This window comes from Magnolia sinica, chromosome 8, assembly GCF_029962835.1.
Source record: "Magnolia sinica isolate HGM2019 chromosome 8, MsV1, whole genome shotgun sequence".
NCBI classification, from domain to species: domain Eukaryota; kingdom Viridiplantae; phylum Streptophyta; class Magnoliopsida; order Magnoliales; family Magnoliaceae; genus Magnolia; species Magnolia sinica.
The window spans coordinates 26,152,385-26,166,971 of record NC_080580.1 but is presented as its reverse complement, the minus strand read 5'-3'; the positions used below and the strand labels follow the sequence as shown (position 1 = coordinate 26,166,971).

Below are 14,587 nucleotides of genomic sequence, written 5' to 3'. Positions count from 1 at the left end.
ATAAATACATCACATGGGCCTGATTTCTGGACCTTAAATACTTCACAATGGGCCTCATACAACAGGTGGGCCTCAATATATCAAGTGGGCCTGATGGGGCAACCCATGGTTTAACAAAAATAGATGGATAACATAGATATACAATACATGCATCACGGCGGGCCACACTAATGGACATCATGGGTGTACAATACATGCATCACGGCGAGCCACAAAAATGGATAGGGTAGGTATACAATACATGCCTCAAGGTGGGTCCCATCCCACACGTGCATCATGTGTGGGGTGGGCCCCACACGAGCTAAATTGGATGGACGGTTTGGAGAAACACATGGAACACTGTGGGGTCCACCGTCCTGGACATAAGGACGGAGTGGATATAGAATAAATACATCATGGTAGGTCCACCCACACGTGTCACACGTGTGGGGTGGGCCCACATCCATGACAGTTGGACGGTCGGGATAAAACCCACCTGTATTATAGTGTGGTCCATCGTCTGGACAGATGGAGAGATGGACAAATGGATGGCTATGGATATAGAATAAATACACCAAGGTGGGTCCTATATGCCACCGTCCAAATGGACGGATGAATAAAACACATACATCATCTGGTGGGTCCCACCTCCACATGTATAACACGTGTAGGGTGGGTCTCACAAAGGCTGAGAACCTTACAAGCACCGTCCAGATGGACGGTGCGTATAAAACACATACATCTGGGGCACCCCACACCAACAGGGGGACGGTTAGGATATACCCACATACATACATCAAGGTGGGTCCCACCCCCACATGTGCCACACATGTGGGGTGGGCCCCACACCATGAAAATGGATGGATAGTATGTATAAAATACATACATCATGATAGCCCACGGAACTGGCTGACACTGACAGCAGCCAAGTGCTGCTGGCCGTCCAGCAGATGGACAGCCCAGATGTAAGGCAAATACATTAGGGTGGGTCCACACGCGTGGGTCCCACCAGCATTGCATTAAGCTGATATTTGTGATTTTCCCTCCATCCGGGCTGACCCGAAGTAGACAATAAGTGGGCCTCATATGCTGGACGTCCAAAAAGAATTTGGACAGTCCAGATTGCTGGTCATATTAAGTGGGCCACACACTCATCATCACCATCAAAGAAATGAGAAAGAGAGAGAGAGAGAGAGAGAGAGAGAGAGAGAGAGAGAGAGAGAGAGAGAGAGAGAAGGAGAAACGTGTGATGGAGGGACCCCGCCACTATGAGTCCCTTATGACATCCATCATGAACCATACAACAACATAAAAAGGGAAAATCTGAACAACAATATAATATGAAAATCTGAGGTGGGGACACCATCCCCACCATGCAAATCAGGGGTCTAGTTGACCCTTAAAGGCATGGATTCCAATAGAAAACATTATGATGGGGTCCATGGAGAATGGACCCATCATGGATCATGCATGCATCAAGGATGGGCCATCAGACACATCCAACGGTCCAAGTAGGATCTCCACCATTGATTTGTGGATCCTACATGGTCCCATGTAATGAAAACTAAAAATAAATGAAAGGATGGAAGGATCTAATCCTAAACAAGCACCCACCTCCAAATCTTGATCTCCTACTTGTCGTTCTACCACCAATGAGTCTTCTTATCTTCAAGGGAGGGATTTTAATGGTTGAGATGAGGTTTGGAGGGGGTTGGATAGGGGGGATTAGGGAGCTTGAGGTTGTTGCATTTTTTTCTTTGGGATAGGTCTCTCTTGCTAGCAATGGAGGAATGAGGAAGAAAGAGAGGGAAAGAGGGAGTTGTAGTGGTGTAATAATGGGTTTGTAAGGCTATGATTAGTTTGGGGAAGAGAGGGCATTATTACATGTAAGAGCATGTCTAGCATGCATGGGGCTAGTGTGGCTATGGAGTAGGGTGCCTAGGGTAGGTAGGTGATGTCATCCTCATGATGACCTAGGGAAATGTGCCATGGGTTAGGTGGGTCCCGTATCGTGTGATCCACGACCATGATCATGCGCGGCCTACATCTTGTGATCTAAGCATCGGATTGGCACACGAGACGTGACGTCGGAACCGCGGCGATGGTGTGGTCGCGATAGCGCAGGTCTCAGGTTGAGTCAGCTCAGAATTACAGGATGTGACTCAGGGTCACGCGTAAATATAATCTACAGGTTGCGGGTCACCGAAATTCGACCGGGAGGACCGCGGAACCCTACAGAATAGAATGGACACTAGGACATGGGCCTGACAATTGTAGTCAGACTCACAATGAAGGGATGTGTTTGTAAATTTCCCCAGCCGATCTCGGCAATTGGGGATCCCTTTCTGCAATCATATCTACCCAACCTGCCCTGATACTAGGTATACTCATCACACCTCTTCGTCACTTGTTAGTGGAGACTGTTATACAACTCAAATGCTTACCCAACCAAGAACTAACAATGGAGGACCCAACAGTAGGTATAACAACCATAACCAATTAAAAGGTTTTAAGTATTTGACTCTCAATAATCCAACCATCCCCATCTGTACTCCAAATGCTCTTGTTTGAGTCATTACGATAACGCAATGATTTTGAGATGCATTCAATTTTAAGACAAAAAAGTTCCAATGGTCAGGATCACTTTCAAAAATTACAAAAAATATTTCAATAAAAATCAGCATCGATCACGACCATAGATTTCCTGATCCGATGGATTGGATCATTTTCAAAAATTCTAAAAATATTTTGATAAAAGGTAGCACTGATCGCGACCATCGATTTCATGATTTAATGGACTGGATCATTTCCAAACATCACAAAATTATTTCAATAAAAGGTAACATTGATCGCGACAGTCGATTGCATGATCTGATGGATTGGCCCACTTCAAAAAAATCTTTTTTTTGAAATAAATTCAGCATTGATTGCGACCATCTATTCCTTAATCCGATGAAATGGATCATCTCCAAAAAGCATGAAGAAATATTCAATAAAAACCAACATCGATCACGATCGTCGATTTCACGATCCGATGGATTGGATCACTTTTAAAATCATAAAAAATATTTTAATAAAATCCACCATTGATCGCGATCGTCAATTTGGCAATCCGATGGACTAGATCATTTCAAAAATCACAAAAAAATATTCCAATGAAAACCAGCATCGATTATGATCCGATGGACTGGATCAATTCAAAATTCATAAAAAAATTAAATAAAAACCAGCATCGATTGCGGCCATTGATTTCACGATCCAATGGAATGGATCATTTGAAAAGTTATAAAAATTATTCAATAAAAACCAGCATCAATCACGGCCATCAATTTCACGATCCAATAGACTAGATCATCCTCGAAAATCATAAAAATATTTCAACAAAAACCGGCATTAATCGCGACTATTGAGTTCGCAATTTGATGGATCAGATTATTTCAAAAAATGCATTAAAAAGCATACCCCAAATAGAGCACTTACAAAAGGTTCAGAAAAATCCCTAGTGAAGCTCTAAACCTTAATTATCCCCAACGAGTCACACTACACTGTGAGCTGATGGAACTGATTGACCATAGATCAGAATCTTAATAAAAAATGTGAAATATATCTTAATCATGGTCGGGGCAAAGGAAAGTAAATTGAAATTTCAATTATCATCCTTTACAGATCTAAATTCTAAGCCTAGCCGCTCAGCCATGGAAAGACGGATCAATCCTTTGCATGTTTTCAATAAAAACCAGTTCACTGAAAATCCTATAGGCATCCCTAGTGGAGATAATCAAGCGAGCTGGATCACATTTACAAAAAAAAAAAAAAAAACCATTTGCAATAAAAACCCCACAAAGGTATCACTCCTTAGTGTGGGGCGGCTTTTATTAGAAAACTTCAAAAAGAGTGTCCGGCTTCTGAGGCACTAAGATATCTTCCATATCTCATGGTGGGGGCCAGCGTAAAAGCAAATAAGATTTGATGATTCTCGATTTCCATGGAACCATTAGATCCTCATGCACACAAAGTATGAGCGATCTGAAGTCATAGTGACAGAACAATCATACCAAATGTTAATGCTATGAATGGACGATAAGCTAAGTCCTAGTAAGAAGAAACCATTCGAAAAGATGGAAAAGACAAATTGTAACCCAAAGTATAAAAGCCATCAGACTGCATGAAAAAGAAAAGAATCACCTGCACATATCAAGTCCTGAATATTTGTGTACCTTGAATGAGTCCAAGTTGGTATAGTCAGATCCTCGTAAGGCTACAAAAACTGCAAGGTAAGCTAACTACTTTGACGATCAAATGAAACAAGTACGCCCAGGGTGATTTAGGAAGCAACAAACATTTCATTTCCAAATAGTATCCTCATAAGGCCACAGAAAGCACAAGGGCTCTTCTGTACCGAGTTCTTCCGATGTTAGTACCGATCAGGAGTGAGGAGGTTGTGATTGGTTACCCATAAAACCACAAAAAGTGCAGGGCCAATCGCAATGTTTTCCTCAAACACCATGATATGTGCAAGTCATCTACTTTCGAACAATCAACTAACTTAGAAACAAAGCCATGAAACAAGTCCAGAATGCATGTTAATCTGACTACAGAGGGTGGGGAGTCCACTCGCTTTGGCATCGGTTGCACACAAACTCTGCCAAAGAGGGGCATATGTCGATACCCCACCTCGGGATGATAAGCTTGATTGAACAGAAACCCCAATCCATACCCTTAACCCTAATCAAAACCCCAATCCATACCCTTAACCCTAATCCAACCCCCAATCCATACTCTTAACCCCGATCCAATCCCTAATGCATACCCTTGATCTTGACCCAATCCCCAATCTATAACCCTTAACCTTGATCCAAATTACAATCCATATCCTTAACCTTGATCCAAACCCCAATCCATACCCTCAAACCTTGATCCATATACTTAAACTTGAGACAAACCCTAATCCATACCCCAAACCCTAATCCATACCCTTAAACCTAAGCAAAACCCCAATTCATACCCTTAAACTTGAGCCAAACCCTAATCCATACCCTTAAACTCAAGCCAAACCTTGATCCATACCCTTAAACCTAAGCTAAACCCTAATCTATACTCTTAAATCTATGTCAAAGCCTAATACATCTTAACCTTGATCTAAACCCTAATTGATACCCTTAACCCAATTCGAACCCTAATCCAAACCCTAAACCAGTTAACCCGGTCCTAGTAACCTGATAGAACCCTAAAACCGATCTCGAACTCCAACTTTAGGAAAAACCTAACCTATAGAGTCAACCCTTAAGTCAATCCACCTATTCAGCTCACATAGCCTACCCAGTCAACTCACCTTGTCAAGCGAAGTCCATAACCCATTTTGGCCCAAGCCCATTCCAAAGCCCAATTCGGAGGAAAGGGGAAACACAAAGGCAGTTTCGGAGGACTAAACTTGTCCACATATATAGGGGGAGGCTCCCCCAAAGCTGAAGAAAAAACAGAATGATGAGTGGCACCCAGGGTACCACTTGACATGTGGCACTATTTGTACTTTGGCCAGTTGCCCAATCGTGTGCGGCTATTCTCCTTGCTTATTTCATTCATGTGAAAAACTTGAAAGTTATTTTGATGCCTCTCCCTTGAGACAAAATTACACCTTATGTTATCCAAACCAACGCATGAGATTTTGACACATGGTAATCTCAAATCTCATCCATCCAAACACTTTTTAACCTTAAGATATATAGGAATTACTAGAAAATCAAGCTTAAAGGCTATAAATACCCCCCTTCCCTTCACATTTCAATCATACACTCCCATTGTAAGCATCCCCTCTCACTTATAAATTCTTAAGAAGTCCACTTAAGCCTTAGCCTGGCCACTCCACCCCTCCACTAAGGAGGAAGAGAGTTATAAGAAAGAGTCCAGCCCAGGTCTAATTAAGTTCAGCTAAATCCAAACCCACTAGAGCCATCCAGGTCTCGATCCAACCCTCTCATCCCAACCCTTGCAATACTAGCGTTCATACAACCAAGTGTTTCTAATCAAGTTTTATTTAGCCATAACATTTATATAGAGCAACATTCATCTCACTATTCAACACGCTTTGCACCAAATTGGCTTGAAAGTATGCCTTAAAGCTTGCCAATTTAGTTAAAACACGCTCAACAAAAAACCTGCCAATTTCTTCATATTTTGTCACAAGCATTGCATACATTCACATACAAGAAATGAATCCTAACCCTCAAGAACAACAAGATCCTGTGAAGTAGAAGTCGTACATCTGTACAAGAGGAGTGGGTGCCTAACACCTTCCCTCTCTATAACCGCGGTCCCTTAGATTCTCTTATCGTAAAACCAAAGAGTCATCTTAGGGTAGAAAATCTTTGGAACCTTACCCCTAACATTTCTATAGGGTCTAGCCGACTGTAGACGCGAAGAAATTGGCTAGTGGTGAGTCTGGTCGAACATAAACAATCAATCACAAGCGTAAAGCCCTTGAAAGAGGCAACCCGTGGAGAAAGCGACCTCGAATCAATTCCGACTCTAAATCCTAGCAGCCACACTAGGTCAATTATTAAACACTACACATTCCTTGTAGGAGGCGTTTGGATCGTATGTTACTTTAGATCAGCTACTTATGCCAGAAGTAACTTATCTTGGTTTTTAACTTATTCAACAGATAAGTATGGTTGATACACATCATACTTATAAGCTAAAAAGTAAAAAATGCATGTTTCATTTCTAACATCATAAGTATTTATCATTTAAGTTTGTTTGGTTCCCCTCATATCCTCCGTCCATCATGTGGGGCCAACCTTTGATGTGGATTATTCATTGTGTGGGCCATACCTTTGATATGGGCCATTCATTATTTAGGGCCCACCTCAGATGTGGGCCATTGATCATTAGGGATGACATTTAATATGAATTGTCCATTATGTAGGGCCCATCTCAGATGTTGGTCATCCATCATGCAGGGCCACCGTATTATCCATCATGTGGGGCCTACCTTCAATATCCACCACACATCATGTTGAGCCCACCTTTGATGTAGACTATCTATCATGTGGGCCTCACCTCTGATGTGGGTCATGCATCATGTGTGGGGCCCACTCAGCATTAGGGCCAACCTTTAATGTGGACCATCTATCATGTGGAGCCCACCTTAATGTGGATCATCTATCATGTGAGGTTCACCATTATTAACTATCCATCATGTGGGGTCCACAATTATTAACTATCCATCACGTGGGCCCCACCTTTGATGTGGACTATCCATCATGTGGGCCACACATTCAATGTGGGTTGCCCATCATGCAGGGTTCACCTTGGATGTGAACCATTCATCATTAGGTGCCGACCTTTGATCCGGATCGTCCGTCATGTGAGCTCACCTCGATGTGGGCCATCAATCATGTAAGGCCCAGTTTCAATGCCCATTGCCCCATTATGTAGAGCTCACCTTTGATGTGAATTGTCTGTTGTATGCGCCCCAACTTTGAAGTGGGTCATCCATTCATGCCCACCTATTTTGGATATGGGCTATTTATCATTAAGGGTCTACCTTTGATGTGAACCATGTATTGTGTAGTCCCACTTTAATATGGGTAATCCATCATGCGGGGCCCACCTTTGATGTATACCATTTATCATGTGAGCCACACCTTTGATGTAGACGGTCCATCGTACGGGGCTGCTTTTGATATGGATATGGATAGAGGGAATGTGCCTCCTTTGAGGTGGAGAGAGAGGTGAAAAGTTTAAAAGCTAAAAAGAGATGAAAGAAAACACACCTCCCAGGATAAGCAACTTTAAGCACATATTGGTGGTATCCAAGCAGGCCCTTAATTTGCTAACATACCCTTTATCAATAAATATCGCTAGTTGACCCTACCCAGATGGGTATGGAGTCAAAGTTCTCGGGTTTTTAAACCATGCTACAATCCTTTTTTATTCATGACCGCATCTTACATAAAAAAAATTGAAATAAATAAATAAAACTAGCTTGCTTCATCTATGTAAATGAAAATCAGATCATTCATTACCCAAGATCAAGCTGACCCTAACAGCTCCTGAGACTGCTTTTCATATCTAAATCCAAACTTCTGAGAATCATCAGCTGACCACACAAAGATACCCTCAAGCTTCCCTTGCTTCTTTAACTGATTGCAAGCCTCAAAAAATCCATCATGAGGACCTAAACCCCCACTCCCATCACTAATAAAACTCACCAAAACCTTCCCTCCCTTGTAATTAGCCACTTGCTTATCGACATAGTCTAGAAATTCCGACACGCTAATCCCCATATCATAGGCATAGAACTGGAAATTCACGTAGTCGATCACATGCCCAAATTTGCTCCACAGTGCCAAGTAATGTCTCTGGACCGGCCCCCTGTCATCAAATGGTGCGATGGATGCAAATGAGATTACACTATTATTCTTGAGAGTGGTTACCAGCTGTCCGATGCACTCGGCAAACGTGTTCGGGTCCGCATGGAAGTGCTCATAGTCGATGTCGATGCCATCGATATTGTACTGCTTGATGATTTTGGTTAGTGATGAGACAGCGTTTTGGACCCATGAAGAGATGGACTGTGGCTGGAAGTAGACGTGGTGGTGGCCCATGCTATCCCTGCCAATGCTGTCCTCGCCAACGGTGTCCCCGCCTAAGCTGATGGCGATCTTGACATTCCGATGGTTTTTCTTAATCGATGCAACATCGCTGGGCCCCAGATTGTTTTTCTCCCAAAAGATGTTGAATTTCCCATTGGTTGGCAATGGGGTGCTTCGGGTGGAATAGTCGATCGCGAATGCAAGGATGAAGTGGAACTCCACATCAGGATTTATAGGCACATCGGAGAACCTCACGACATGGGATTCCGCACCAATGTACTCCCGAAAAAGATTGGAGTTAACAGCTGCAAAACACATTGAATTAGACCAACGTTAGCAATCTTGGTTTCATCACTTTTGGACGAGTCTGATACGACCCATCCGAATCAACTCAGACTCAGTTGGACCCCATGCAGTTCGATAACACAAGTCACCCCAAATCAGGTGGGTCGGGCCGATTCAGACTCAATGGAACATCAGAGATAAAAATGAAACTCACCATTACACGTGGAGAAAGATAGGAAAAGAAGGAACCCCACTACGAAGATGGAGGATTCCATGTCCGGCAGTGTGGTGGATTGATATGCAGAGGTTACAACTGAGCAAACATATATAAGGGTGGAGTGGGGTAAAGGGGTTTGCGACTTTCTTGTAATAATCGGAGAAGAGACCTAAGTCGCTGCCAATTGTCAATGTATATAAAGCTTTTTGTAGATCCTGATTATATATATGGGAACGAGGTGAAGCAAGGTGGGCCCCACAGTTTATTTATTTATTTAAGCAACGTTATCCAGGACGAATGTGTACAGCTGCTGTAATTCCTTTCTTAATTGTCTATTTGCCGGCCACCAGTTAAAGTGCTGGAAGGTGCCTATTGGGATTTTCATGGATTATTTCAAGCAAGGATGGTTTTGGTAATTTGACCTCATTTTAGAGAAAGGAGATCATGAAAATAGAAGACCTATGACATAAAGAATAAAGAGCTTTGACAAACTCACACGTATTAAAGCTGTGCACATGCCACTTTCTGTGTCGTGACAAAAAGATTTGAAGCCGGCTATATACACTGCCTCCGAAGAACGGGTTGTGGGGACGGACAGCCGTACGGTAAAATGATACCATGAGCGCTATGGGGCGTCGCATGACACATTTGGAAGATATGATCCATCCATCAGGTTAACTTATATCTTTTTCCAAATGGAAAATCTAGGATTAGCATGAAGGCCCCAATAACGGAAACAAGTGGATGGCTTTAAGAAAAAAAAAAAAAAATCATTAAGATTTTCAGAGCCGCACATTTGTTTTCGAAACTGTAGTTCACCTAGGATCATCCCTGGTCCAGCATATTAACATGTGCAGTTGTGTTTAGTGGTGTTCTTAACTTAGGGTGTTTGGCACCCTGCATTCACTGGGATTTGAAGGCATTTCATATCTTTCAAATCCCCTCAAAGGGGGATTAAAATTTAAGGGGAAAGCTTGAATTATATCTAAAATCTTTTTCAGAAGTTGCACGTGTAACATGTGTGTCACTAGGCTACTAATTTATCGGGCACATGGCTCACTGATGATATCTGCAAAACAATCAAAACTATTAATTGTATCACTATAATTAATTTAATAGGATAATCTGTGCTGTCCAAACATTGTCTATGTAAATAAACGTTTAAGAATCGTTGGTTAGTCACTCGGATGTAATCATGTGCTTGTGGCCCATTCAAGACTTGGAATTTTATCATTTTCCAGCAAAAAATATATATATTTCAATGGGCTTATTACAATCATTATGTCAAATATACATACATACACTAATTAGAGATATTAAATTTAATTTAGTAATTAAAATCGAACCCCCTATAAATATGATATGCATGGCTACTTTTGGATTAGAGGGGATTCGGAATCCACGGTTCCAAATCCACCCTCCCAAACAGTGGAGCTTGACTTTGTTTTTAAAATAAGAAAAACTTTGATGCTACTATGAAACATGATGGATGATATGCAAGCGCTTAGAAATTGCCTTAAAATTGCACCTGTGGCATATAAATAGTCAAATTAGACTCTCCAAATTATGGCATCCAATGTAGATATATCATGAATCTAAAATTAAACTTATTCATGAGTTATTTAAGTAACAGATTGTTGGGAGTGTTGCACAAAAACCTTAGGATCTCGCCTCCCAAAATACCAGAATTATAAGATATAATAAAGTAATGAAATAAATCAAAGCATAAACCACACGACACAAGAAATTTTACGTGGAAAACCCTCAAAGAGGTAAAAACCACGAGACCTCGTCTAGAGCAACAATTCACTATGAAGTAGAACGTTACAACCGATCACAAGCACACACCGCTTGGATCAAACCTTCTTCACTCACGCAGGAGTGGATGAACAATAAGGGAATAAAGAAAACGGAGAGATCTCACGGATCACGAGGACGTAGAAGCGCTAAGATATCGATTGCGCAGTAGATCACCTCTACGAGCAGAATCTTCCCTTCCACAAGCTTCCTTTCTCTCTCTCTCTCTCTTCTCTCTCTCTCTCTCCTCTCTTCCTCTTTTTCTCTCTGTCTCACCTTGGACGTGAAATAGAAAGCCTTAGCATTGCTTAGAATAGCCCTAGGGATCCATATTTATAGTTTAGGTAACTCCTTTTCTGCACCTCTGTGAAACAACCTCAAATTTACGCAGTCTACACAAAATCCATGCAGAATATGCGTAACCCTCGACAAGTCGAACCGGGTGCTTGACTGGTCGAGCCAGGACCTTGACTGTCGAGTAATAAAAAATCCAGTCGCTGGACTTTGAGTTGAGCAGTCTTCGACTGGTCGAGCAGTACCCTTCGACCGGTCGAGCAGCGCAATGAAACATCCATTTTTTACAACCAGCTACTCTATCTCTCCTCTGAACTGATGAGGAAAACCCCATCAAATCTCTCCCTTTCCGACTCAGGATGAATTCGCATTCTTCAAGCCAGCCAAGTTTCTATAAACCTTAAACTTGTCCTTTAGTAATGCCTTGGTCATCATGTCTGACCCATTATTGTCCGTGTGGACCTTCTCAATCTATAAGACCTTTTGTTCCAAAGTATCCTTGATTCAGTGATACCGAATCTCTATGTGCTTTGACTTGGAGTGCTGATTTGAATTCTTACTCAACTGTATATCACTTTAACTATCACAATAGACAACGTGCTGCTCCTGCTTCATGCTAAGTTCCTTTAGGAACCTCTTCATCCAAAGCATCTCTTTACATGCCTCTGTGACCGTGATGTACTCGGCCTCTATCATTGACAATGCTACGACCTTTTCTAGCTTGTTATGCCAAGAGATCGTTCCCCTTGCAAATGTGAACATGAACCTTGATGTAGATTTCTTGGAGTCTATGTCACTTGTCATATCTGCATCTATGTAGCCTTCTAACACAGGCTTTCCGTCACTATAGCATAGACTCAATCTGGATGAACCTCTTAGATACCGCAATATCCATTTCACCACTGCCCAATGTTCTTTCCTAGGATTGGCAAGATACCTGCTGACAACACTAACCACATATTTTATGTCTAGGCACGTACACACCATAACATACATCAAACTTCCAACCGCTGATGCGTAGGGTATCTTCCTCATCTCATCCAATTTTACCTTCGCCTTTGGACACTACTTGTCGTTCAATTTTGAAGTAACCATCCAGTGGAGTACTAACTGGCTTTACTGCATTCAGATTGAACCGCTTTAGGACTTTCTCAATATACTGCTCTTGTGATAACTAAAGCGTTCTGCTGCTTCTATTATGGATTATCTCCATTCCTAGGATCTGTGTAGTCAGACCTAAGTCTTTCATTGCAAACGACTTGCCCAACTCTTGTTTTAGCCTGTCAATCTTTTTGATGTATTTATCCATGATGAGCATGTCATCAACGTATAATAGCAGAACTAAGAAATCACCATCTGGGAACTTGCATGTGAATACAGTGGTCTGACTCTATTCTGTTATATCCATGCTTTAACATGAACGAGTCGAACTTCTTGTACCATTGCTTTGGAACTTGTTTTAGCCTATATAAGCTCTTCCTTAGGATACACACCATATGCTCTTTGCCCTTGACTTCAAACCCCTCTGGTTGGTGCATGTATATCTCTTCTTCCAGGCAGCCATGAAGAAAGACAGTTTTAACATCTAACTGCTCTATCTCTAAATCCATGCTAGCCGCCAACCCAAACAACACCCGTATGGATGTCATCTTCACCACTGGTAAGAATATCTTCTCGAAGTCTATACATTTCCTCTGACCAAACCCTTTCACCACAAGTCTGGCCTTAAAACTCATTTATGAATTCTTCTGCTCAATCTTCTTTATGAACACCCACTTGTTGCTCAAAGCTTTCCTGCCTTTTAGCAGTTTCACCATATCATAAGTATGGTTCTTATGCAAGGATTCCATCTCCTCTTACAAAGCTTTCAACCAGTCCCCCTTATACTCATCGTTTAGGGCGTTAGAATAATCTTCTTGCTCCCCCCATTAGTGGGCATAATGTACACATATGACGAGTACTTCTTGGATGGATGTCTGTCTCTAGATGACCTCCTCACTTATGGCTCAACAGTTGGATCGGGGGGGCTGCTCCCCCGGTCTCTCTCGTCCTCTGCACCTTACTGTACTCCCCTGTCATCAGGCACCACAGGAGGAATAACTGGATCCATGTCCTCTATCTCACCTGAACCAGGCTAGGTCTTCTCTGCCTTACAAATATCTTCTATATATTGATCTTCAAAGAAAACCACATCTCTGCTCCTGACAAGCTTCTTCTTGGTCGGATCCCACAATCTATAGCCAAACTTTTCATCACCATACCCCAAGAACACACATTTCCTGATCTTCGTATCGAGCTTGGACCTCTCGTCCTTTGGTACGTGAACGGATGTCCTGCATCCAAACACCCTAAGATGACTGTACAATGGATCTTGTCCAGTCCATACCTTCTCAGGTACTTCTCCATTCAACAGGGCCGATGGAGACCTGTTTATTAAATATATTGCCATGTGCATTGCTTTTCCTCAGAACATCTTAGGCAACTTTACACGGGATAACATGTATTTGATTCTTTCTATAATGGTGCGATTTATTCGCTCAGACACACCATTATGTTGGGGGATCTTCGGAACTATCTGTTCATGCTGTATACCCAGGGACTTACAATACTCATGGAAGTCACCAATGTATTCACCACTATTGTCAATGCGGATGCACTTTAATGATCTACCTGTCTTTCTCTCGACCATAATATGAAACATTTTAAATACACCAAAGACCTCGTCCTTAGATTTCAAAGCATAAACTCAAACTCTCTTAGACTTATTATCTATAAAAGTGACAAAATACAATACCCCACCCAAGGTTTTTGTCCTCATAGGACCACAAACATCAGAATAAACCAAATCTAATGCATGCATCTTATTAACATGGGAAACAAATTTAACAAATGAAACTCTATGTTGTTTCCCTGATAAAAAATCAATACAAGTTTTGAGAGGTATACCTGTCACGTCTGGAAGGAGCCGCTTCTTTACTAGTAGCTGAAGTCATTTTTCACTCATGTGTCCTAGACACTTGTGCCACATGTCAGTAGCTAAATCTTCTGCTGTGTTCAACCCACCCTTGCACACACTGAGACTTACCTTGTAAAGGGTACAATACTTCTTCCCTCTGGCTATGATCATCAAACCCTTAATGAGCTTCTAGCGCCTATTAACAAATCGGCTTACATAACCATCATCATCTGACCTTCCCGTCAACATCAAGTTGAGGCGAAGGTCTGGAATGTGCCTCACATCTCTGAGAACCAATGTGCAGACCACATCGATCTTTACACAAATATCACCGACCCTTACGATCTTTGATACGCTAAAATTTTCGATCTTCATAGTCCCGAAGTCCCCTGACTTGTAGTTTGTGAAGAAATCCATACATAAAGTCACATGAAACGAGGCTCCCGAGTTTATCACCCAGTC

General features: G+C 42.0%; 1 protein-coding gene across 1 annotated transcript; it reads right to left on the bottom strand.

The window, feature by feature from the left end:
• Positions 1-7,943: 7,943 nt before the first annotated feature.
• LOC131253922 (chitinase 2-like) lies at positions 7,944-9,386 on the bottom strand. Its single transcript, XM_058255029.1, has one exon. The coding sequence runs from the start codon at positions 8,892-8,894 to the stop codon at positions 8,013-8,015; it is 882 nt and encodes a 293-aa protein (XP_058111012.1). The 5' UTR covers positions 8,895-9,386; the 3' UTR covers positions 7,944-8,012.
• Between the last annotated feature and the right edge of the window lie 5,201 nt (positions 9,387-14,587).

Bases quoted from the DNA above. Each gene is read 5' to 3' on its own strand.
- LOC131253922 (XM_058255029.1), bottom strand. From the start codon at position 8,894: ATGTGTTTTGCAGCTGTTAACTCCAATCTTTTTCGGGAGTACATTGGT.